Source organism: Triticum dicoccoides, chromosome 4A, assembly GCF_002162155.2.
Source record: "Triticum dicoccoides isolate Atlit2015 ecotype Zavitan chromosome 4A, WEW_v2.0, whole genome shotgun sequence".
Lineage (NCBI taxonomy): Eukaryota > Viridiplantae > Streptophyta > Magnoliopsida > Poales > Poaceae > Triticum > Triticum dicoccoides.
In genome coordinates this window covers 605473049-605499799 of record NC_041386.1, presented here as the reverse complement: position 1 = coordinate 605499799, position 26751 = coordinate 605473049, and the positions used below count along the sequence as shown (strand labels likewise).

The following is a 26751-nucleotide window of genomic DNA, read 5'->3' as shown; positions in this document are numbered from 1 at the left end:
CAAGACAAGACAGAGTGCAACTACACATTTTGTTTTAGTTTCGATAGATGACCATCTATGTCGAATTACCGATCGATCGATGAGCTAGCTAGCTCGCTAGGGAGGTGTTAATGGCGTGTGTGACTTGACGTGGAGGGGAGGAGCAGCTAGCTCGAAGAGGAGGAGCCAGACGTGCATTATGCATTCATGCAGGTTGGTTAGCAAGCCATCCATCTGCCTGTCCCTGACCTTTACGTGCAACCGCTCGCCGTTGCTTTCACTTTGCCCAAATAGTATGTGTGTATGGACGTGAAGAATCACATGCATGCGCCGATCGACCCACTTGACAAAAATTAAGACCGTCCAACAGGGCAATAGATGTACTACTACACTGGCTTCAGTGCCTTGCATTGCCTTGTGTGTTCTCCCATCTGTCCCAACCGACAACACGTCATTATATTGCTTGTAGGGCACTCATGCATGACCAAGGATTAAAATTTTCGGAAAGAGACAAATTTCGGATCTCGAGAAATGTCTGTAATTTTTGGGAATTCTTTTGGAATTCCATTCTATTAGAATTAGTCACATTTTACTGAATTTTTACATAATTAAAGTCTTATTTGAAATTAGTTTGAATTTGCTCCAAAAAATTGAAGTTACAAATATTCCGGTCCTGCTGAAATGATCGAATTTTTTAAGAAACTATTGCTGAAATTTTGAACAGTGTTTATGAAGGTTTACGTGCTCGCTTCACTAACACTTTTGTGCCAAACTAACCTATATTGGGAAGAAAAATATTTACAAAATCAAACCTTAGAGGGTAATAAGTAAAGACTCCATGGTACCTTTTTCTATGGAATTAAAGAAACAACTTTGGGTCTCTAAAACCTAACAATCCTAATAAATAAAGGTGAGAAGACTATTTGCGATAATATATCGAGTTGCACTATCAAAGTTTTCATATTTAAACAGTCTTGTGGTTAAGAAGACAATGACCGCTAGGAAAGGGAGTGTGTCACAAAGAGTGTCAGGACCACCGAGAGTACGAGTTTGCTTCGTTAGTAGTCTCCGCACACACAAAAAATCATTAATAGTCTTGGAATGACACTAAGGGAGAGATTCCATACTTAAGTTTGATTGAAAGCAGCCTAAAGCGAGGTGTGGGATATTACATTAAAATCTTGAACTAGTTGGGTGACATTGATGGTGTGATGTTTGGGGTTTTGGGTACCTGCATGATTGCTTTTTAGCGGGAAGAGGAGGGGCGGTATGAACTACGATGATATTAATCCAAAAGTATTAGGTTTTCACCACCAACAACTTTCAATTTTCAAACATAATTCGATGGAAGTTGAGTTAACTTTTCAAATTCACAGAAAGTTTGCCAGAAATAAGAGCCCATTACTAGAACCGCATGGTACCTTTGCTTGGACAAACTTATTTCCATGTTGGTAAATAGGTTGAGAGCATCTCAAATTTTAATCTAGAATAACATGGGCAGATTCTAGCTAGATCATATTTACTTGGGTCTACGAAGCTGATGCACTGTGAGATTAGGAAAATGGCTCATAGATATTTTGCTTCCCAACAATTGGAACACAAAAATGGCTTTTCTTTTCTAGCGAGGAAGTAAACAGAAAAATGATGACTAATATGCAAACAATGCAATAAAAACATGAATGAGATTTGTATATCTCGACAGGAAATGAGCATCACTGCCTAATGAAAATAACAAAATGAGGGTTTAAAAAATTTGTAGAGCTATTGCTTTTGTACAAATTCACAAGCACATGGTAATGCAAGATTAGTGTCACATTTTCTTGAATGTTTCGACGAGGAAAACATATTATTTTCCTAATTGTGGAACAATGCATTTTTAGAAATACTAAACAATTTATCAAAAGTGATGTAAAAGTTGGATACCTTTGATGATGTGGTAGTCAAGGTTCTGGACATGTCCATAAATTTTTATGAAGAGGGCGGGGAGTATGGCCTATATTACGATGGTCATCTAACAATATGAGAACATATACCACCAGTAACTTCCACAATTCAAGCATCATTTGATAAAATAAAAAGGTGTTAATTTTTCAATTCACATAAATCTTGTTATAAAATTCTAGCCAATCAGTAGAAAACTCATGGTACTTGGTTACACAATGTTATTTTTTGTCCATATAGACAACAAGAGATTCTATTTACTTGAGTTTGCAAGTACCGCACATCATGATAATTAAAGAGTGAAATGGTTGATACATTATTTCTCTTCCCCGGCAAGTGTTGGAAATATGCCCTAGAGGCAATAATAAATTAGTTATTATTATATTATATTTCATTGTTCATGATAATCGCTTATTATCCATGCTAGAATTGTATTGATAGGAAACTCAGATACATGTGTGGATACATAGACAACACCATGTCCCTAGTAAGCCTCTAGTTGACTAGCTTGTTGATCAATAGATGGTTACAGTTTCCTTACCATGGACATTGGATGTCGTTGATAACGGGATCACATCATTAGGAGAATGATGTGATGGACAAGACCCAATCCTAAGCCTAGCACAAGATCATGTAGTTCGTTTGCTAAAGTTTTTCTAATGTCAAGTATCATTTCCTTAGACCATCAGATTGTGCAACTCCCGAACATCGTAGGAGTGCTTTGGGTGTGCCAAACGTCGCAACGTAACTGGGTGGCTATAAAGGTACACTACAGGTATCTCCGAAAGTGTCTATCGGGATACCCGTAGGATCTACACACTTAAGGTTCGATGACGCTAGGGTTATACGGAAAGTATGTACGCGGTTACCGAATGTTGTTCGGAGTCCCGGATGAGATTCCGGACATCACGAGGAGTTCCGGAATGGTCCGGAGGTAAAGATTGATATATAGGAAGTATGGTTTTGGCCACCGGAAGTGTTCCGGGCATCACCGGTAGTGTACCGGGACCACCGGAGGGGTCCGGGGGTCCATCAGGTGGGGCCACCAGCCCTAGAGGCCTACATGGGCCACTAGTGGGAAGGGATCAGCCCCTAGGTGGGCTGGGGCGCCTCCCACCAAGGCCCAAGGTGCCTCCAAGAAGGGAGGGGGGCAAACCCTAGGGCAGATGGGCCCTAAGGCCCACCTCAGGTGCGCCTCCCGCTCTCCCCCTTGTGGCCGCCACCCTAGATGGGATCTAGGGCTGCCGCCACCCCTAGGGTGGGAACCCTAGGTGGGGGCGCAGCCCTCCCTCCCCCCCTATATATAGTGGAGGCAAAGGGGCAGCCCAACACACGATTCGATCACCCTATTAGCGCAGCCCTACCCCTCTCCCTCCTCGTGTCTCATAGTGCTTGGCGAAGCCCTGCTGGAGTCCCGCGCTCCTCCACCACCACCACGCCATCGTGCTGCTGCTGGACGGAGTCTTCCCCAACCTCTCCTTCTCCCCTTGCTGGATCAAGGCGTAGGAGACGTCACCGAGCTGCACGTGTGTTGAACGCGGAGGCGCCGTTGTTCGGCGCTTAGATCGGAATCAACAGCGATCTGGATCGTTGCGAGTACGACTCCTTCATCCGCGTTCTTGCAACGCTTCCGCTTAGCGATCTACAAGGGTATGTAGATGCACTCCCCTTCCCCTCATTGCTAGATTACTCCATAGATTGATCTTGGTGATGCGTAGAAAATTTTAAATTTCTGCTACGATCCCCAACAGTGGCATCATGAGCTAGGACTATGCGTAGTTTCTATGCTCGAGTAGAACACAAAGCAGTTGTGGGCGTGGATATTGTCAATTTGCTTGCCGTTACTAGTCTTATGTTGATTCGGCGGCATCGTGGGATGAAGCGGCCCGGACCGACCTTACATGTACTCTTACGTGAGACTGGTTCCACCGACTGACATGCACTAGTTGCATAAGGTGGCTAGCGGGTGTCTGTCTGTCCCACTTTAGTCGGATCGGATTTGATGAAAAGGGTCCTTATGAAGGGTAAATAGAAATTGGCATATCACGTTGTGGTTTTCGCGTAGGTAAGAAACGTTCTTGCTAGAAACCTATAGCAGCCACATAAAAACATGCAACAACAATTAGAGGACGTCTAACTTGTTTTGCAGCATATGCCTTGTCATGTGATATGGCCAAAAGGATGTGATGAATGATATATGTGATGTATGAGATTGATCATGTTCTTGTAATAGGAATCACGACTTGCATGTCGATGAGTATGACAACCGGCAGGAGCCATAGGAGTTGTCTTAATTTATTTATGACCTGCGTGTCAACATAAACGTCATGTAATTACTTTACTTTATTACTAAAGCGTTAGCCATAGTAGTAGAAGTAATAGATGACGAGACAACTTCAAGAAGACACGATGATGGAGATCATGATGATGGAGATCATGGTGTCATGCCGGTGACAACGATGATCATGGAGCCGCGAAGATGGAGATCAAAAGGTGCAAAATGATATTGGCCATATTATGTCACTATTTGATTGCATGTGATGTTTATCATGTTTTACATCTTATTTGCTTAGAACGACGGTAGCTTAAATAAGATGATCCCTCACTAAAATTTCAAGAAAAGTGTTCCCCCTAACTGTGCACCGTTGTGAAGGTTCGTTGTTTCGAAGCACCACGTGATGATCGGGTGTGATAGATTCTAACGTTCGAATACAACGGGTGTTGACGAGCCTAGCATGTACAGACATGGCCTCGGGACACATGCGAAACACTTAGGTTGACTTGACGAGCCTAGCATGTACAGACATGGCCTCGGAACACGGAAGACCGAAAGGTCGAACATGAGTCGTATAGAAGATACGATCAACATGAGATGTTCACCGTTGATGACTAGTCCGCCTCACGTGATGATCGGACACGGCCTAGTCGATTCGGATCATGTTTCACTTAGATGACTAGAGGGATGTCTATCTGAGTGGGAGTTCATTAAATAATTTGATTAGATGAACTCAATTATCATGAACATAGTATAAATTGTCTTTGCAAATATGTTGTAGATAAATAGCTCACATTGTAGCTCCCTGTTTCAAAACGTTCCTAGAGAAAGACAAAGTTGAAAGATATTGTAAGCAATGATGCGGACTGGGTCCATAGTCCGAGGAGTGTCCTCACTGCTACACAGAAGGCCTACGTCTTTGATGCACCGCTCGATGTGCAAACCCTTACAACATTGTCTGTGGATGTTGTGAACACCTGACAGACACATCCTAATGACTACTTGATAGTTTAGTGCACCATACTTCACGGCTTAGAATCGGGGTTCCAATGACGTTTTGAATGCCATAAGACATATGAGATGTTCAAAGAGCTGAAATTGGGATTTCAGGCTCATGCCCGTGTTGAGAGGTATGAGACCTCTGACAAGTTCTTTTGCCAACAAGATGGAGGAGAATAGCTCAGCTAGTGAGCATGTGCTCAGAATGTCTGGGTGCTACAATCACTTAAATCAAGTGGGAGTGAAACTTTCAGATAAGATAGTGATTGATAGAGTTCTCAAGCCACTATCGCTAAGCTACTAGATCTTCGTGATGAACTATGACATGCAAGGGATGGAATTGATCCCGGAGCTGTTCGCGGTGCTTAAGACCGCAAAAGGTAGAAATCAAGAAGGAGCATCAAGTGTTGATGGTTTAACAAGACCACTGGTTTCAAGAAGGGCAAGGGCTAGAAGGGAAACCTCATGGATGGCAAACCAGTTGCCGCTCCAGTGAAGGAACCCAAGGTTGGACCCAAACCCGAGACTAAGTGCTTCTATTGTAAGGGGAACGGTCACTGGTAGCGGAATTACCCCAAATGCATGGTAGATAAGAAGGCCAGCAACTTCAACAAAGTATATATGTGTTATTAATGTGTACCTCACTAGTACTCCTGGTAGCACCGGGGTATTGGATACCGGTTCAGTTGCTATTATTGGTGACTTGAAGCAAAAGCTACGGACTAAACGGAGACTGGCTAAGGGCGAGGTGACGATGTGTGTTGGAAGTGTTTCCAAAGTTGATGAGATCACCATCGCACGCTCCATCTGCCTTCGGGATTAGTATTGAACCTAGATAAATGTTATCAGGTGTCTACGTTGAGCATGAATATGATTAGATCATGTTCATTGCAATACGGTCATTCATTTAAGTTAGAGAATAATGGTTATTCTGTTTACATGAATGATATCTTTCATGGTCATGCACCCTATGTGAATGGTTCATTGAATCTCGGTCGTGGTAATACACATGTTCATGCCAAAAGATGTAGAGTTAATAATGATAGTACCACTTTCTTGTGGCACTGCCGCTTAGGTCATATTGGCGTAAGATGCATGAAAAAACTCCATGCTGATGGATGTTTGGAGTCACTTGATTTTGAATCACTTGACACATGCGAGCCATGCCTCATGGGCAGGATGACTAAGACCCCGTTTTCAGGTACAATGAAACGGGCAAGTGACTTGTTGGAAATCATGCATGCTGATGCGTGTGATCCAATGAGAATTGAAGCGTGCGGTGGATATCGCTATTTTCTCATCTTCACTGACGATTTGGGTAGATATAGGTATATCTACTTAATGAAGCACAAGTCTGAAACGTTTTAAAAGTTCAAGCGATTTCAGAGTGAAGTTAAGAATCATCATAACAATAAGATCATGTTCCTATGATCTGATCAAAAGGGGATTTTCTGAGTTATGAGTTTGGCAATCACTTAAGACATTGTGGAATTGTTTCACAGTTGAAGCCACCTGGAACACCACAAGGTAATGGTGTGTCCGGACGTCGTAATCGAACACTATGAGATATGGTGCGATCTATGATGTCTCTTATCAATCTACCATTTTCATTTTGAGGTTATGCGTTAGAGACAGTTGCATTCACTTTAGATAGGACACCATCTAAGTCCGTTGAGACGACGTCGTATGAACATTGGTTTGGCAAGAAACCAAAGTTGTCGTTTCTTAATGTTTGGGGCTGCGATGCTTAAGGCTTCAGCCGGAGAAGCTCGAACCCAAAGCGGACAAACACATCTTCATAGGATACCCAAAGGTGATAGTAGGGTATATCTTCTATCTCAGATCCGAGGGCAAATTGTTTGTCGCTAAGAACGGGTCCTTTCTCGAGAAGGAGTTTCTCTCGAAAGAATTGAGTGGGAGGAAGATAGAACTTGATGAGGTTGTCGAACCTTTACTTCAACCAGAGAGTGATGCGACACAGAAAGATGTTTTCTGTGGCGCCTACGTCTATTGAAGAGGAAGTTAATGATAGTGATCATGAAGCTTCGAATCAAGTTGCTATCGAACCTCATAGGTCGACAAGGATATGTTCTACTCCTGAGTGGTACGGTAATTGTGTCTTAAATATCATGTTGTAAGACAACAATGAACCTACGAGCTATGGAGAAGCGATGGTGGGCCCGTATTGCGACAAATGGTTAGAAGCCATGAAATCCAAGATAGGATCCATATATCAGAACAAAGTATGGACTTTGGTGGACTTGCCCGATGATCGGCAAGCCATTGAGATAAATGGATCTTTAAGAAGAAGACGGACATGAGCGGTGATGTTACCGTCTATGAAGCTCGACTTGTGGGAAAGAGTCTTTTCACAAGTTCAAGGAGTTGACTACGATGAGAATTTCTCACCCGTAGCGATGCTTAAGTCCGTCGGTATCATGTTAGCATTAGCTGTATTTTTCGATTATGAAATCTGACAGATGGATGTCAAAAACAAGTTTTCTTACCAATTTTTGTAAGAAAGAGTTGTATGTGATACAATCAAAGTTTTGTCGATCCTAAGGATGCTAATGTTGGGGAACGTTGCAGAAAACAAAAATTTTCCTACGGTTTCACCAAGATCCATCTATGAGTTCATGTAGCAACGAGTGATCGGATGTATCTACATACCTTTGTAGATCGCGAGCGGAAGCGTTTAAAGAACGGGGATGAGGTAGTCGAACACGACGTGATCCAAATCACCGGAGATCCTAGCACCGAACGGACGGCACCTCCGTGTTCAACACACGTACGGTTAGCGTAACGTCTCCTTCTTCTTGATCCAGCAAGAGGGAAGAAGAGGTTGAGGAAGATGGCTCCAGCAGCAGCACGACGGCGTGGTGATGGTGGAGCTGCAGTACTCCGTCAGGGCTTCGCCAAGCACTATGGAGGAGGAGGAGGTGTTGGAGAGGGAGAAGGAGGCAACCAAAGGCGTGGATCAAAAAGCCCTCCTTCCCCACTATATATAGGAGGGCCAAGGGGGGGTGCCGGTCTAGGAGATCCAATCTCCTAGGGGGCGGCGGCCAAGGGAGGTTTCCCTCCCCCCCAAGGCACCTAGGAGGTGCCTTCCCCTCCTAGGACTCTTCCTCCTTGAAACCCTAGGCGCATGGGCCTCTTGGGGCTGGTGCCCTTGGCCCATGTAGGCCAAGGCGCACCCCCTACAGCCCATGTGCCCCCCCGGGACAGGTGGCCCCACCCGGTGGACCCCCGGGACCCTTCCGGTGGTCCCGGTACAATACCGATAACCCTGAAACTTGTCCCGATGGCCGAAATAGCACTTCCTATATATAATTCTTTACCTCCGGACCATTCCGGAACTCCTCGTGACGTCCGGGATCTCATCCGGGACTCCGAACAACATTCGGGTTACTGCATATACATATCCCTACAACCCTAGTGTCACCGAACCTTAAGTGTGTAGACCCTACGGGTTCGGGAGACATGCAGACATGACCGAGACGACTCTCCGGTCAATAACCAACAGCGGGATCTGGATACCCATGTTGGCTCCCACATGCTCCACGATGATCTCATCGGATGAACCACGATGTCGACGATTCAAGCAACCCCGTATGCAATTCCCTTTGTCAATCGATATGTTACTTGCCCGAGATCTGATCGTCGGTATCCCAATACCTCGTTCAATGTCGTTACCGGCAAGTCACTTTACTCGTACCGTAATGCATGATCCCGTGACCAGACACTTGGTCACTTTGAGCTCATTATGATGATGCATTACCGAGTGGGCCCAGTGATACCTCTCCGTTATACGGAGTGACAAATCTCAGTCTTGATCCGTGTCAACCCAACAGACACTTTCGGAGATACCCGTAGTATACCTTTATAGTCACCCAATTACGTTGTGACGTTTGGCACACCCAAAGCACTCCTACGGTATCCGGGAGTTACACGATCTCATGGTCTAAGGAAAAGATACTTGACATTGGAAAACTCTAGCAAACGAACTATACGATCTTGTGCTATGTTTAGGATTGGGTCTTGTCCATCACATCATTCTCCTAATGATGTGATCCCGTTATCAATGACATCCAATGTCTATAGTCAGGAAACCATGACTATCTGTTGATCAACGAGCTAGTCAACTAGAGGCTTACTAGGGACATGTTGGTGTCTATTATTCACACATGTATTACGATTTCCGGATAACACAATTATAGCATAAATAAAAGACAATTATCATGAACAAGGAAATATAATAATAATGCTTTTATTATTTCCTCTAGGGCATATTTCCAACAGTCTCCCACTTGCACTAGAGTCAATAATCTAGTTACATTGTGATGAATCAAACACCCATGGAATTCTGGTGTTGATCATGTTTTGCTCTAGGGAGAGGTTTAGTCAACGGATCCGCCACATTCAGGTCTGTATGTACTTTACAAATTTCTATGTCTCCATCTTGAACATTTTCACGAATGGAGTTGAAGCGACGCTTGATGTGCCTTGTCTTCTTGTGAAACCTGGGCTCCTTGGCAAGAGCAATAGCTCCAGTGTTGTCACAGAAGAGCTTGATCGACCCCGACGCATTGGGTATGACTCCTAGGTCGGTGATGAACTCCTTCACCCAAATTGCTTCATGCGCTGCCTCTGAGGCTGCCATGTACTCCGCTTCACATGTAGATCCCGCCACGACGCTCTGCTTGCAACTGCACCAGCTTACTGCCCCACCATTCAAAATATACACGTATCCGGTCTGTGAATTAGAGTCATCCAGATCTGTGTCGAAGCTAGCGTCGACGTAACCCTTTACGACGAGCTCTTCGTCACCTCCATAAACGAGAAACATTTCCTTTGTCCTTTTCAGGTACTTCAGGATATTCTTGACCGCTGTCCAGTGTTCCTTGCCGGGATTACTTTGGTACCTTCCTACCAAACTTACGGCAAGGTTTACATCGGGTCTGGTACATAGCATGGCATACATAATGGAACCTATGGCTGAGGCATAGGGGATGACACTCATCTCTTCTATATCTTCTGCCGTGGTCGGATATTGAGCTGAGCTCAATTTTACACCTTGTAACACAGGCAAGAACCCCTTCTTAGACTGGTCCATATTGAACTTCTTCAATATCTTATCAAGGTATGTGCTTTGTGAAAGACCTATGAGGCGTCTTGATCTATCTTTGTAGATCTTGATGCCTAATATATAAGCAGCTTCTCCAAGGTCCTTCATTGAAAAACTTTTATTCAAGTAGGCCTTTATGTTGTCCAAGAGTTCTATATCATTTCCCATCAAAAGTATGTCATCTACATATAATATGAGAAATGCTACAGAGCTCCCACTCACTTTCTTGTAAACACAGGCTTCTCCATAAGTCTGTGTAAACCCAAACGCTTTGATCATCTCATCAAAGCGAATGTTCCAACTCCGAGATGCTTGCACCAGCCCATAAATCAAGCGTTGGAGCTTGCATACCTTGTCAGCATTCTTAGGATCGACAAAACCTTCCGGCTGCATCATATACAATTCTTCCTTAAGGAAACCATTAAGGAATGCCGTTTTGACGTCCATTTGCCAAATTTCATAATCATAAAATGCGGCAATTGCTAACATGATTCAGACGGACTTCAGCTTCGCTACCGGTGAGAAAGTCTCATCGTAGTCAACCCCTTGAACTTGTCGATAACCCTTAGCGACAAGCCGAGCTTTATAGATGGTCACATTACCATCCGCGTCTGTCTTCTTCTTAAAGATCCATTTATTTTCTATGGCTCGCCGCTCAACGGGCAAGTCAGTCAAAGTTCATACTTCGTTTTCATACATGGATCCTATCTCGGATTTCATGGCTTCTAGCCATTTGTCGGAATCCGGGCCCGCCATCGCTTCTTCATAGTTCGAAGGTTCACCGTTGTCTAACAACATGATTTCCAAGACAGGGTTGCCGTACCACTCTGGTGCGGAACGTGTCCTTGTGGACCTTCGAATTTCAGTAGGAGCTTGATTAGAAGTATCTTGATCATCATCATTATCTTCCTCTCTAGTCGGTGCAGGCACCTCAGGAACATTTTCTTGAGTTGTGCCATTTTCCGGTTCAAGAGGTAACACTTCATCAAGTTCTACTTTCCTCCCACTTACTTCTTTCGAGAGAAACTCCTTCTCTAGAAAGAATCCATTCTTGGCAACAAAGATCTTGCCTTCGGATCTGAGGTAGAAGGTATACCCAACAGTTTCTTTAGGGTATCCTATGAAGACGCATTTTTCCGACTTGGGTTCGAGCTTTTCAGGTTGAAGTTTCTTGACATAAGCATCGCATCCCCAAACTTTCAGAAACGACAGCTTAGGTTTCTTCCCAAACCATAATTCAAACGGTGTCATCTCAACGGATTTCGACGGAGCCCTATTTAAAGTGAATGCGGCAGTCTCTAAAGCATAGCCCCAAAAAGATAGCGGTAAATCGGTAAGAGACATCATAGATCTACCATATCTAATAGAGTGTGATTACGACGTTCGGACACACCATTACGCTGAGGTGTTCCAGGCGGCGTGAGTTGTGAAACTATTCCACATTTTCTTAAGTGTGTGCCAAATTCGTGACTCAAGTATTCTCCTCCACGATCTGATCGTAGAAACTTGATTTTCCTGTCACGTTGATTCTCAACCTCACTCTGAAATTCCTTGAACTTTTCAAAGGTCTCAGACTTGTGTTTCATTAAGTAGATATACCCATATCTACTCAAATCATCAGTGAGGGTGAGAACATAACGATAGCCACCGCGAGCCTCAACACTCATTGGACCGCACACATCAGTATGTATGATTTCCAATAAGTTGGTTGCTCGCTCCATTGTTCCTGAGAACGGAGTCTTGGTCATCTTACCCATGAGGCATGGTTCACACGTGTCAAATGATTCGTAATCAAGAGACTCTAAAAGTCCATCTGCATGGAGCTTCTTCATGCGTTTGACACCTATGTGACCAAGGTGGCAGTGCCACAAGTATGTGGGACTATCATTATCAACTTTACATCTTTTGGTACTCACACTATGAATATGTGTAGCATTACGCTCGAGATTCATTAAGAATAAACCATTCACCATAGGAGCATGACCATAAAACATATCTCTCATATAAATAGAACAACCATTATTCTCGGATTTAAATGAGTAGCCATCTCTAATTAAACGAGATCCCGATACAATGTTCATGCTCAAAGCTGGCATTAAATAACAATTATTAAGGTTTAAAACTAATCCCGAAGGTAAATGTAGAGGTAGCGTGCCGACGGCGATCACATTGACCTTGGAACCATTCCCGACGCGCATCGTCACCTCGTCCTTTGCCAGTCTCCGCTTATTCCGCAGCCCCTGCTTTGAGTTACAAATGTGAGCAACTGCACCGGTATCAAATACCCAGGAGCTACTACGGGTACTAGTAAGGTACACATCAATTACATGTATATCATATATACCTTTTGTTTTGCCGGCCTTCTTGTCCGCTAAGTACTTGGGGCAGTTCCGCTTCCAGTGACCACTTCCCTTGCAATAAAAGCACACAGTCTCGGGCTTGGGTCCATTCTTTGGCTTCTTCCCGGCAGCTTGCTTGCCGGGCGCGGCAACTCCCTTGCCGTCCTTCTTGAAGTTCTTTTTACCTTTGCCCTTCTTGAACTTAGTGGTTTTATTGACCATCAACACTTGATGTTCCTTCTTGACTTCTACCTCTGCTGATTTCAGCATAGCAAATACTTCAGGAATGGTCTTTTCCATCCCCTGCATATTGAAGTTCATCACAAAGCTCTTGTAGCTCGGTGGAAGCGACTGAAGGATTCTGTCAATGACCGCGTCATCCGGGAGATTAACTCCTAGCTGAGTCAAGCGGTTATGTAACCCAGACATAGTGAGTATGTGCTCACTGACAGAATTATTTTCCTCCATCTTACAGCTGAAGGATTTGTCGGAGACTTCATATCTCTCGACCCAGGCATGAGCTTGGAAAACCATTTTCAGCTCTTCGAACATCTCATATGCTCCATGTCTCTCAAAACGCTTTTGGAGCCCCGGCTCTAGGCTATAAAGCATGCCACACTGAACGAGGGAGTAGTCATCGATACGTGCCTGCCAAGCGTTCATAACGTCTTGTTCTGCAGGGAGAACAGGTGCGTCACCCAGCGGTGCTTGTAGGACATAATCTTTCTTGGCAGCTATGAGGATGATCCTCAGGTTCCGGACCCAGTCCGTATAGTTGCTGCCATCGTCTTTCAGCTTGGTTTTCTCTAGGAACGCGTTGAAGTTGAGGACTACATTGGCCATTTGATCTACAAGACATATTGTAAAGATTTTAGACTAAGTTCATGATAATTAAGTTCATCTAATCAAATTATTCAATGAACTCCCACTTAGATAGACATCCCTCTTCTAGTCATCTAAGTATAACATGATCCGAATCAACTAGGCCATGTCCGATCATCACGTGAGACGGACTAGTCAACGTCGGTGAACATCTTCATGTTGATCGTATCTTCTATACGACTCATGCTCGACCTTTCGGTCTTCTGTGTTCCGAGGCCATGTCTATACACATGCTAGGCTCGTCAAGTCAACCTAAGTGTTTGCATGTGTAAATCTGTCTTACACCCGTTGTATGTGAACGTTTGAATCAAACACCCGATCATCACGTGGTGCATTGAAACAACGAACTGTCGCAACGGTGCACAGTTAGGGGGAACACTTTCTTGAAATTATTATGAGGGATCATCTTATTTACTACCGTCGTTCTAAGTAAACAAGATGCAAAACATGATAAACATCAAATGCAATCAAATTATAATAGTGACATGATATGGCCAATATCACATAGCTCCTTTGATCTCCATCTTGGGGCTCCATGATCATCTTGTCACCGGCTTGACACCATGATCTCCATCATCATGATCCCCATCATCGTGTCTCCATGAAGTTGCTCGCCAACTATTACTTCTACTACTATGGCTAACGCGTTTAGCAATAAAGTAAAGTAATTTACATGGCGTTTTCTCAATGACACGCAGGTCATACAAAAAATAAAGACAACTCCTATGGCTCCTGCCGGTTGTCATACTCATCGACATGCAAGTCGTGATTCCTATTACAATAGCATGAACATCTCATACATCACATATAGATCATTCATCATTCATCACAACTTTGGCCATATCATATCACAAAGCACTTGCTGCAAAAACAAGTTAGACGTCCTCTAATTGTTGTTGCAAGTTTTACGTGGCTGAAGTAGGGTTCTAGCAAGAACGTTTTCTTACCTACGTGAAAGCCACAACGTGATTTGTCAACTTCTATTTACCCTTCATAAGAACCCTTTTCATCGAATCCGCTCCAACTAAAATAGGAGAGACAGACACCCGCCAGCCACCTTATGCAACTTGTGCATGTTAGTCGGTGGAACCGGTCTCACGTAAGCGTATGTGTAAGGTTGGTCCGGGCCGCTTCATCCCACAATACCGTTGAAGCAAGATAAGACTAGTAGCGGCAAGAAAGTTGACAACATCTACACCCACAACAAATTGTGTTCTACTCGCGCAAGAAGAACTACGCATAGACTTAGCTCTGATACCACTGTTGGGGAACGTTGCAGAAAACAAAAAATTTCCTACGGTTTCACCAAGATCCATCTATGAGTTCATCTAGCAACGAGTGATCGGATGTATCTACATACCTTTGTAGATCGCGAGCGGAAGCGTTCAAAGAACGGGGATGAGGTAGTCGAACACGACGTGATCCAAATCACCGGAGATCCTAGCACCGAACGGACGGCACCTCCGTGTTCAACACACGTACGGTTAGCGTAACGTCTCCTTCTTCTTGATCCAGCAAGAGGGAAGAAGAGGTTGAGGAAAATGGCTCCAGCAGCAGCACGACGGCATGGTGATGGTGGAGCTGCAGTACTCCGTCAGGGCTTCGCCAAGCACTATGGAGGAGGAGGAGGTGTTGGAGAGGGAGAAGGAGGCAACCAAAGGCGTGGATCAAAAAGCCCTCCTTCCCCACTATATATAGGAGGGCCAAGGGGGGGGGCGCCGGCCTAGGAGATCCAATCTCCTAGGGGGCGGCGGCCAAGGGAGGTTTCCCTCCCCCCCCCCCAAGGCACCTAGGAGGTGCCTTCCCCTCCTATGACTCTTCCTCCTTGAAACCCTAGGCGCATGGGCCTCTTGGGGCTGGTGCCCTTGGCCCATGTAGGCCAAGGCGCACCCCCTACAGCCCATGTGCCCCCCCGGGACAGGTGGCCCCACCCGGTGGACCCCCGAGACCCTTCCGGTGGTCCCGGTACAATACCGATAACCCCGAAACTTGTCCCGATGGCCGAAATAGCACTTCCTATATATAATTCTTTACCTCCGGACCATTCCGGAACTCCTTGTGATGTCCGGGATCTCATCCGGGACTCCGAACAACATTCGGGTTACTGCATATACATATCCCTACAACCCTAGCGTCACCGAACCTTAAGTGTGTAGACCCTACGGGTTCGGGAGACATGCAGACATGACCGAGACGACTCTCCGGTCAATAACCAACAGCGGGATCTGGATACCCATGTTGGCTCCCACATGCTCCACGATGATCTCATCGGATGAACCATGATGTCGAGGATTCAAGCAACCCCATATGCAATTCCCTTTGTCAATCGATATGTTACTTGCCCGAGATCTGATCGTCGGTATCCCAATACCTCGTTCAATCTCGTTACCGGCAAGTCACTTTACTCGTACCGTAATGCATGATCCCGTGACCAGACACTTGGTCACTTTGAGCTCATTATGATGATGCATTACCGAGTGGGCCCAGTGATACCTCTCCGATATACAGAGTGACAAATCCCAGTCTTGATCCGTGTCAACCCAACAGACACTTTTGGAGATACCCATAGTATACCTTTATAGTCACCCAGTTACGTTGTGATGTTTGGCACACCCAAAGCATTCCTACGGTATCCGGGAGTTACACAATCTCATGGTCTAAGGAAAAGATACTTGACATTGGAAAACTCTAGCAAACGAACTATACGATCTTGTGCTATGTTTAGGATTGGGTCTTGTCCATCACATCATTCTCCTAATGATGTGATCCCGTTATCAATGACATCCAATGTCCATAGTCAGGAAACCATGACTATCTGTTGATCAACGAGCTAGTCAACTAGAGGCTTACTAGGGACATGTTGGTGTCTATTATTCACACATGTATTACGATTTCCGGATAACACAATTATAGCATAAATAAAAGACAATTATCATGAACAAGGAAATATAATAATAATGCTTTTATTATTTCCTCTAGGGCATATTTCCAACAGCTAAAAGGTATGCTGGCTCCAGCAATCCTTCTATGGACTAGAGCAAGCATCTCGGAGTCAGAATATATGCTTTGATAGAGTGATCAAAGCTTTTAGGTTTATACAATGTTTGCTAGAAACTTGTATTTACAAGAAAGTGAGTGGGAGCACTACAACATTTCTGATAAGTATATGTGGATGACATATTGTTGATTCGAAATAATGTAGAATTTCTGGAAAGCATAAATGGTTGTTTGAAGAGTGATTTTCAAAGGAAGACCTGGATAAAGCTGCTTACATATTGGGCATCAAGATCTATAGAGGTAGATCAAAACGCCTGATGATACTTTTAAAGAACGCACACCTTGACATGTTTTTGAAGGAGTTCAAAATAGATCAGTCAAAGAAGGGGTTCTTACCTGAGTTGTAAGGTGTGAAGTTGAGTAAGACTCAAAGATTGACCATGGCAGAAGAAAGAGGAAGGACGAAGGTCGTCCCCTATGCTTTTGTCATAGGCTCTATACGGTATGCCATGCTGAGTACCGCACCAGATGTGTGCCTTGCCACATGTCTGGCAAGAGGGTACAAAGGTGATCTAGGAGTAGATCACCAGATAGCGGTCAAAATTATCCTTAGAGGAATAAGGAAATGTTTCTCGGTTATGGAGGTGATAAAGAGTTTGACGTAAAGAGTTATGTCGATGCAAGCTTAACACCTATCCGGATAGCTCTGAGTAGAGATACCGGATACGTATAATGGAGCAACAATTTGGAATAGCTCCAAGTGGAACATGGTAGCAGCATCTACGATATGACATAAAGTTTTGCAAAATACATAGGGATCTGAATATGGCAAGACCCGTTGACTACAACCTCTCTCACAAGCATAACATGATCAAACCCAGAACTCTTTGAGTGTTTATCACATAGTCATGTGAACTAGATCATTGAGTCTAGTAGACTCTTGGATGCTGGTCACATGGCGATGTGACCTGTGAGTGTTAATCACATGGCGATGTGAACTAGATTATTGACTCTAGTGCAAGTGGGAGACTATTGGAAATATGCCCTAGAGGCAATAATAAATTAGTTATTATTATATTATATTTCATTGTTCATGATAATCGTTTATTATCCATGCTAGAATTGTATTGATAGGAAACTCAGATACATGTGTGGATACATAGACAACACCATGTCCCTAGTAAGCCTCTAGTTGACTAGCTCGTTGATCAATAGATGGTTACAGTTTCCTTACCATGGACATTGGATGTCGTTGATAACGGGATCACATCATTAGGAGAATGATGTGATGGACAAGACCCAATCCTAAGCCTAGCACAAGATCGTGTAGTTCGTTTGCTAAAGCTTTTCTAATGTCAAGTATCATTTCCTTAGACCATGAGATTGTGAAACTCCCGGATACCGTAGGAGTGCTTTGGGTGTGCCAAACGTCGCAACGTAACTGGGTGGCTATAAAGGTACACTACAGGTATCTCCGAAAGTGTCTATTGGGTTGGCACGAATCGAGACTGGGATTTGTCACTCCGTGTAACGGAGAGGTATCTCTGGGCCCACTCGGTAGGACATCATCATAATGTGCACAATGTGACCAAGGAGTTGATCACGGGATGATGTGTTACGGAACGAGTAAAGAGACTTGCCGGTAACGAGATTGAACAAGGTATCGGGATACCGACGATCGAATCTCGGGCAAGTACAATACCGCTGGACAAAGGGAATTGAATACGGGATTGATTGAATCCTCGACATCGTGGTTCATCCGATGAGATCATCGTGGAACATGTAGGAGCCAACATGGGTATCCAGATCCCGCTGTTGGTTATTGACCGGAGAGTTGTCTCGGACATGTCTGCATGACTCCTAAACCCGTAGGATCTACACACTTAAGGTTCGATGACGCTAGGGTTATAGGGAAAGTATGTACGCGGTTACTGAATGTTGTTCGGAGTCCCGGATGAGATCCCGGACGTCACGAGGAGTTCCGGAATGGTCCGAAGGTAAAGATTGATATATAGGAAGTATGGTTTTGGCCACCGGAAGTGTTCCGGGCATCACCGGTAGTGTACCGGGACCACCGGAGGGGTCCGGGGGTCCACCAGGTGGGGCCACCAGCCCCGGAGGCCTACATGGGCCAATAGTGGGAAGGGATCAGCCCCTAGGTGGGCCGGGGCGCCTCCCACCAAGGCCCAAGGTGCCTCCAAGAAGGGAGGGGGGCAAACCCTAGGGCAGATGGGCCCTAAGGCCCACCTCAGGTGCGCCTCCCCCTCTCCCCCTTGTGGCCGCCACCCTAGATGGGATCTAGGGATGCCGCCACCCCTAGGGTGGGAACTATAGGTGGGGGCGCAGCCCTCCCTCTCCCCCTATATATAGTGGAGGCAAAGGGGCAGCCCAACACACGATTCGATCACCCTGTTGGCGCAGCCCTACCCCTCTGCCTCCTCGTCTCTCGTAGTGCTTGGCGAAGCCCTGCTGGAGTCCCGCGCTCCTCCACCACCACCACGCCGTCGTGTTGCTGCTGGACAGAGTCTTCCCCAACCTCTCCTTCTCCCCTTGCTGGATCAAGGCGTAGGAGACGTCACCGGGCTGCACGTGTGTTGAACGCGGAGGCGCCGTTGTTCGGCGCTTAGATCGGAATCAACCGCGATCTGAATTGCTGCGAGTACGACTCCTTCATCCGCGTTCTTGCAACGCTTCCGCTTAGCGATCTACAAGGGTATTTAGATGCACTTCCCTTCCTCTCGTTGCTAGATTACTCCATAGATTGATCTTGGTGATGCGTAGAAAATTTTAAATTTCTGCTACGATCCCCAACAGCAAGTACTAGAAAAAAACAAGTTATGTGCTAAATTTTTGTAAGTTTATTTAAAATGGACAAGCATTATTGCTTCCTTGGAAAATAACAAATTATGTGCTAAAATGAATTGCCCTAAAAACATCTACAAAAGCAATATATTGCAGCTCTTGCCTTTCTCTATATAGGAGCAAACCAAAGGATGTTCTATTCAAATTTACAAGCATATAAAGCTATGGAATGTTAGAGCAACAAACGGTATTTTCTCGAATATTTGGACAATGAAACATTATCATTAGTTCAACTAGGATGCAATTTTTTTATTAGAGTGTATTCCAAAATTTGACTTTGCCCGATGCTTACTTTTCGGGTAACAAAATAATGGAATGTTCACCACGCAACGTAACACAAGAAAATGCAAGTTTCACTTAATTTTCATTAAAAATTGAATTCAATGAAATTGTATCAAATTATGTCAAATCAGTGCGGCTAGCCATACCACATTGCTTGTGCCATGTCAGATATAGACATGGGCATAGCCAAGCCAGGTCGGGTTTTGGGCCGATCTCTACAAAGCTCGTCCTAAAATTGCCAAGCTCAAGCCTCATGTGGTGCGATAACATGCTAAACGGCTCTTTTCGTATTGAATAATGACTATATTAGTTGTGGGATAAAACAAAAGTAGTATGCTTATTTTACCTAAAAAATAGCTAAGCCCACTCGTTTTGGGCTTTTGGCTTATTGGCCGGGCTGCTGGCTGAAAAGTGAGGCCCAAGCCCAGTTTTGGTTCTTGAGCTTTTGGGTCAACCTGACAGTTCTCTGTTTTTAGTCGGATATATCCCTAACGAATATGGGCCTGAGTTGTTAATCAAGTTAAATGCCATGTCATTCTGGCATGTGTTTGGTATGCCAATAATAAATATTACTACCTCCGTTCCAAATTAGTTGTGTTAGATTTGTCTAGATACGAATGTCCGTAGCACTAAAACATGTCTAGATATATATGTATCTAGACAAATCTATTACTGCTAATTCGGGATGGAGGAAGTAGTATATAACTCAAGGTTTTTTCAGCTTCACACAGCTAAAACATACTCCCTCGTTTTTTGACACTACATTAGAGTCAGCAAACGTCTTACATTATGCGACGGAGGGAGTAAAAAGTAGCAATATTTTCTAACGGAATCACAGTTAAAATGTAAAAAGGAGAATGCAGGTACCCTTCGAATCATTCATTATCGTCTTCGACAGCATCTTAAATCCGTAAAAGCTAATTAATATAAGGAAGTATCACTGCATTCCACTGGTAGTACAACACTATCATGCATCGTCCACAATCAAATTAACAAGAATGGATGGGCCAATCAATCAGAGATGCATGAGGGGCACGTAGTTCTTGAAGATGTGGTCGACGATGATCTCATACGCCCTCTGCGTGGGGTGGTAGCTGTCGAAGAACACGTGCTTGTCCACGTCGTCGCAGACCCCCATGTACCTCGTGTCACAGAGCATGGTGACCTCGATGAGCCCGGAGCCGCAGCAGCCGTGCGTGAGCTCCGTGAACCCCCACCGGTCGCCGTGCACGGCGAGCTCCTCGATGATGTCGTAGATGTCGAAGTAGACGACGAGGGTGTGGAACGTGGGGTCGGCGTTGAGCCTGTCGATGAGCTGCTGCAGCGCCTTGTTGTACATGAGCGCCGCGTAGTTCCGGCGAGCCTCGCAGCGCCGCCGCGGCCCGCCGCCGATGGTGCGCTGCGAGGGGACGCACCCGATGGGCGGCATCCCCGTGAAGCCCATCTTCCGGGCGCCGCGCGCGCTGGTGTTGCGGAGGAAGGCCTCGGCGCCGACCAGGAGGAGGTCCACGTACGCCGGGATGTCGTAGTCGCCGGCGCGGTAGGGCGTCATGAAATAGGTATTGGCTAAGTCGTCGGTCCCGGTGACCACGAAGAAGAAGGCGCCGGCGATGATGCGGCGCGTCTCGGCCTCCCCCACGATGCCCACCAGCCTGCGCCGGTACTCGTCGAAGAACTCCAGCTCCTGGTCCATGGTGAACACGTTCACGATCTGCGGGGTCAGCGGGTCGAACCCGGTGGCGCCCGACGCGAAGCTGACGCCGGTGAGGAGGTCCTCCGGCGTGTGCTCCACGTTCAGCCATGGACCAAGAAGAGGCTTCAAGTTAAGCCTCCGAGCTGAAATGCATTAAACCAGAAATTAACATGCTAGTCAAGCAGGCACACTACAACCACGATGAACAGTAAAATAACATGTGGCTTGCAGTGGTGCTCAATTTTTTGTCCACTGTTGAGCAGAATTTTCTTTGTTTACATGGAGATCTGCGAATGTTTTTTTGCACCTAATGTTTCAAGCACATACACCATTTGGTCATAATCTAAGCCACAAAGTTTCAGAACCTGTTGATTTTTTTTGCTGTTTTATTTTATTTTATTGTTCACCATGGGTCATGGATGCAGTGTGTCTCGGTGTAGCCAGAACTTTCCCAAGTAATTGATCATCGAAAAAATGTTAAGTAGTTAATGGATCACTTCTAAAACAAGTTGAGAACTACTCCAAAGTGAAACGGTTGAGTAGTTTGGGTCATAAAGATGAACAAAGGTATAAATTCATGGGGTATGCATCACTGATTGGACTGACTGCTGGGGTCCTGCAGATCTAGACAGGAAGCATATATCCGGGAAATACACATTGGTTCCTGGTTGTATATGCACCCTATATGGGGATTTCTTTTTAATATTTTAATAAAAAGTCAAAACAGGAAAGAACTATTTTGACAAAACACTTGACTTACTTTTGCACTGATATATAAATGTCGACGAAAAAAAAGGTTGACCTCACAGCAAAAAAGACAAAATTTATTTGCTATTATAGGTCACTATTCACACCATTTTAGCCAAAAATTTGTCTTTTTTGAAAAGAAGTCAAAAGGATATTTTTTTGTGGATTTTATTTCTCACAAGTACAATAGAAGGTCAAGTTTATTTCAAAAATATTTTCAGGAATTTTTGACTTTTTGTTGAATTACTAATTTTTTTCCCATATAGGGTGCATATGTCCCCATAGACCAAAAGTTCCCCTCCGCATATATCCTCTCTACTGCACTGGTCATGCTTAACTACACACACACTCTCTCTACTCAAATGGCACAAGGCCATTTTTTTATTGAAGTTTTGGTCTTTTTTTTATTGAACAATTACCATTGTCTCATGCTTAATTACACACTCTATCTTTCTACTCATGCTTAAAAGTAAAGGAGCGCCTCTTTTTTTATTGAAGTTTTAGTCTTTTTTTTATTATACTTGTATGGATTTAGCCACTCGTGTGAAGTTGAGTCACTTGTAAAATTCCAGTAATTGTTTTGTTACTTGTAATTTGTTTATTTCTTTTAGTTTTGTATTGATGCAATTGCACTTTGTTTTAAATATAACTGCGCTTTCACTTTTTTTATGTTTGTTTTGTTTTTATTTGTAATTTTCAGTCACTTTGTTGTAAGTAGCCGGGTCATAAAGGTGATGAGCAAAGGTACAAATCCATGGAGTATGCAGCACTGATTGGAGTTGGACGGACTGGTCCTGCACAGACAGGAAGAATATATCCTCTCCACTGAACTGCTCATGCTTAATTACACCACACTCTCAACTACAGTGTTTTCCTTTTGAAGTTTCGGTCATTTTTCTAAAAGAGTGATTCAGTCACTTTTTGTGAAGTTTGGGCCGCTTTTTTGAGAAATTCTGCTTATTTTTGTTAACTGTAATTTTTTTATTTCTATTAGTTCTGTATGCACTTTTTTTGTTAACTGCAAATTCTGGTTATTTTGTTAACTGTGATTTGTTTATTTCTATTAGTTTTGTATGGCTTCTATTTGTGGAATTGCATTTTCTATATGATTACAATGTAACATTTTGATATTCCGCAACACAAACATTGGCAACATAGGCTCAAGTTTAGACCAGAAGAGGGAAGGTGTGACCGAAGTGCACACTTGGCATAGTTGCATGACAGCTGTGAATTGACAAGGCCAATGGATATAAGGAGGAAGAAGGTGGAAAAGGACCATATTCCTACTAGCTTAAACCCAAGACCTGGACGATATTTTTAACTGAGCACTAGGGAGAGGACAATACTCACACAAGGCAGGTCCTCTAAAGGAACATTACCAATATACGAAAGTAGTGTAAGACCCTTCCTCTTTTTGCGGGGAAGTGTAATACCCTTCTCATCAGTATCTCTGGTCGGTGGGCCACTCGAGAATGTCGATAGGAAGATCGGAAAGAAGGCAAGAGAAGATGTGTAAAAGTATATATTTGGAAATCATATGTCTGAATTTATCTTACTTCCATAGTGCATAGAGATTAGTTCTTTAATGAATTTATGCATATGCTTCTTCGGTAGAAAGAATGGTCAACCCATAAAAAGGCTGGACTTTTTTATTACTTGTGTAAAACGATCTTTTATTTTCTCTTGTGTTGGTTGTGTACATCGTGCTATCTAGAGACCGGCATTCCTTCGATGCGGTTGTATCACCTCGATATATCAACTAAACTTCATTAAGAAATAGAAAGAATTGTCAAGGAATAAGGTTATATAAAGACCGTGTCACCATAAAAAATAGAGAGAAAATTATCAAAGAATAAGGTTATATATTTGGAATACTAAATTTTCGCCCTATGCATCCGCAGGGAGTATCTATTTTTTGAAAGACATCCGGAGGGAGTATCACTTTTCTTTGCATGCAGGAAGTGACGTACGCATGCATGCATGCATGCTACTGATGTTACTCGAGCTAGACAGAGGGGAGGAGGTAAGCAGGTAGGTACCGATGAGGTCGGGGGGCAGGAGCGCGTTGGAGAATCGGCCGGTGGCGACATGGCCGGCGAAGTCCTTGCCGTAGGGCGCGTGGTTGGCCTTCATCCTCGTCGCCGGCAGGTTGTTGTTATTGCCGGGGTCCACGATCGAGTCGCCGAACACGATCAGCGCCGTCACCAGCGGCTTCTTATTACTACTCCCCTGCTGCTGCTGCACCGCCTGCGCCGTCATCGTCTGGTTCAGGTCCCTCCCGCACACTATCGCCGGCGCTGCCATCGCCATTGCCGCCGCCGCCGCCACGAGCAGCCGCCACCGGCTGGTGATCATCATCTTGCTCCCCAACGTGATCATCATCAACTGGCCTCAACGCAGGGCGGCCACAGCTCGATCTGATCTATTTATACACGTCGTTCTGTCCATGGGTACACAGATCGTGAGCTAAGCCAGATAATGGAGAGAATGTACGCGCGCACAGTGCCGGCCGTCCCCGGGAACTGTTCTCGCATGTTGGGTTCCATGACTTTACAACCTAGCAGCAATCCATATCCGAGACAAGTAATTCCAAACGGAGGGAGTAGCAGCAATGGTGCATGCCATGCATGCACGGTGCAAGATCGATCGATCGATTAGTCGAAGATCAACGCGTTGCATTTACGAGGAGCACTGTTGCGTGCATCAAATGGGTATATTTATGTGTGCATCGACAGCAAGCTGAACACTGGACAGGTTGCATGTTCTTCCTGCCGGACAGACAGATCGAATAATCCATCCATCTCTTCACCAACTTTGGTGGGCATTCATTACTGATCCATTATGTATGTATATGTGTACGTGTTCTCCATTGATAAAGTAGAGTACGTTGACGACTTGTTTAGATGGATCTGTGTACATGATGCATGAAAGCAAGTCACTGAGACTGAGAAACATTCGTTGTTGCAGCCCATGCATGCATGCATGTGCATTCATTCATTGGCTATACATACATAGTGTGCCCCCAACAGACTCCTTAACGTGGCACCATTAATGTACTACTCTGAAAAGAAGGGCAGGTGCGTCTACCACTCTGAGAATGCAACGTGTACTCCGAAGAATATATGTCGGGACGCATCTCCTATCCTATGTCGATCCAGGGAAACATGGAACGTGCAAAATTGCTTCTGCGAAGGCAATGTGATGACATTATGAGCCCATGTATATCACCGTTGCTCCTCGTTCTAAGGCAGCCGAAACTCGATTCTGATTTACATGCTACTTCTTGCTTAATTAGGAGATGTGCAAGATGAAAGGCCATGTATGATAAGAAACTACTCCCTCTGTTCGGAATTACTTGTCGCAAAAATGGATGTATCTAGACGTAATTTAGTTCTAGATACATCCATTTTCGAGACAAGTAATTCCGAACGGAGGGAGTAGTAGTTAAGAGGCTAGCCAGGAATTCTTTTTCGACAGTGACTCCCCCAATTGGTTGTTAAATCGTTCCTAAATTAAGCAGCTGATTCAACGCCATACATGTACATTATCAATAGTTTTGCTTCAAAATGGAACACACACAATCTAAGAACCCTACACTAGTTTATAAGGCTTCATGCATTGTTTCATGGAGTCGTTGGTCATACAAACGAGTACTCCCTCGATCCAAGTTAGTAATTGCCAATTGTCTGCGACAATTAATTTGGATCGGATTGAGTACATGGATTGGCTCACTATGCATCTATCCCCTAATACACCTAACATTAACGAGAAAACATAAAACGCTAGTAATACAATCGACGCTACACAAAGGGAGAATATTGAATGGCATGTAAAGAGGACAAACAAGCATGTTCTAGAATGGATTATCTCTTGGCGTTGTGTAGCAATCAATGATTGTATGGCCCTAAAATTATGGGTGATTAAATTGAATCCGGAAAATATGTAACTAAGAGAAGATATATTATACAATGAAGAAAAATGTTGTGTACTGTATTTCTTATTAGGCAAATTTTAACATGGTCCCTCTTACCTTCTTTTTTTACATGTGAGGTAAGAAGGTAAGAGTCAATCAAGCCATTCATTGATGAGATCAACGGCTAAGATCTATTTTATACTCTTACCTCTCATGTGAAAAGAGGGGGTAAGAGGGACCATGTTAAAACTGCTCTTCTTATTAAGAGATCACCTACTAGCTAAGAGAAGACAAAACTATTATGTTGATTCTTCACTCTTCCAACTTTAACAATTATTCTACGTGGTATTGCTAAGTTAGCACCACTATATGTGTCCTAACCACGAAGAGGCCCGACACACCTAAAAAATAGGGACTAATTAGTCCATTGATTTCCAAAAATCATACAAATTTTATTAGATGAAATTACCCTTCTCAAAGCTTATGGAGGGAGGGGGGTACCATACGAAGACTCGATTCTCAATATTTCTTTCTATTCTCTTCAAACAAATATGACATTTTTCTGAAAATTCTACCAATTGCTAGCATATTTTTTGGGAATCTTCTTGGACAAGGGAGATGAGAGAGAACTAATTCATTAATGACCACGAAACCTACCTAAACATGATCGAAACCTACCTATGTATAGCTGGTCTTTGTGAAGAAACTAGACCTATG

The 26751-nt window shown here is 44.2% G+C and overlaps 1 protein-coding gene across 1 annotated transcript; it reads right to left on the bottom strand.

The window, feature by feature from the left end:
- Positions 1-20552: 20552 nt before the first annotated feature.
- LOC119289353 (GDSL esterase/lipase At1g59030-like) lies at positions 20553-24527 on the bottom strand. The gene is made up of 2 exons (XM_037568697.1): positions 24161-24527; positions 20553-21517 (listed from the first exon to the last, which is right to left on the bottom strand). Exons 1-2 carry the CDS (start codon positions 24501-24503, stop codon positions 20697-20699), a joined length of 1164 nt encoding a protein of 387 aa, XP_037424594.1. The 5' UTR covers positions 24504-24527; the 3' UTR covers positions 20553-20696.
- Between the last annotated feature and the right edge of the window lie 2224 nt (positions 24528-26751).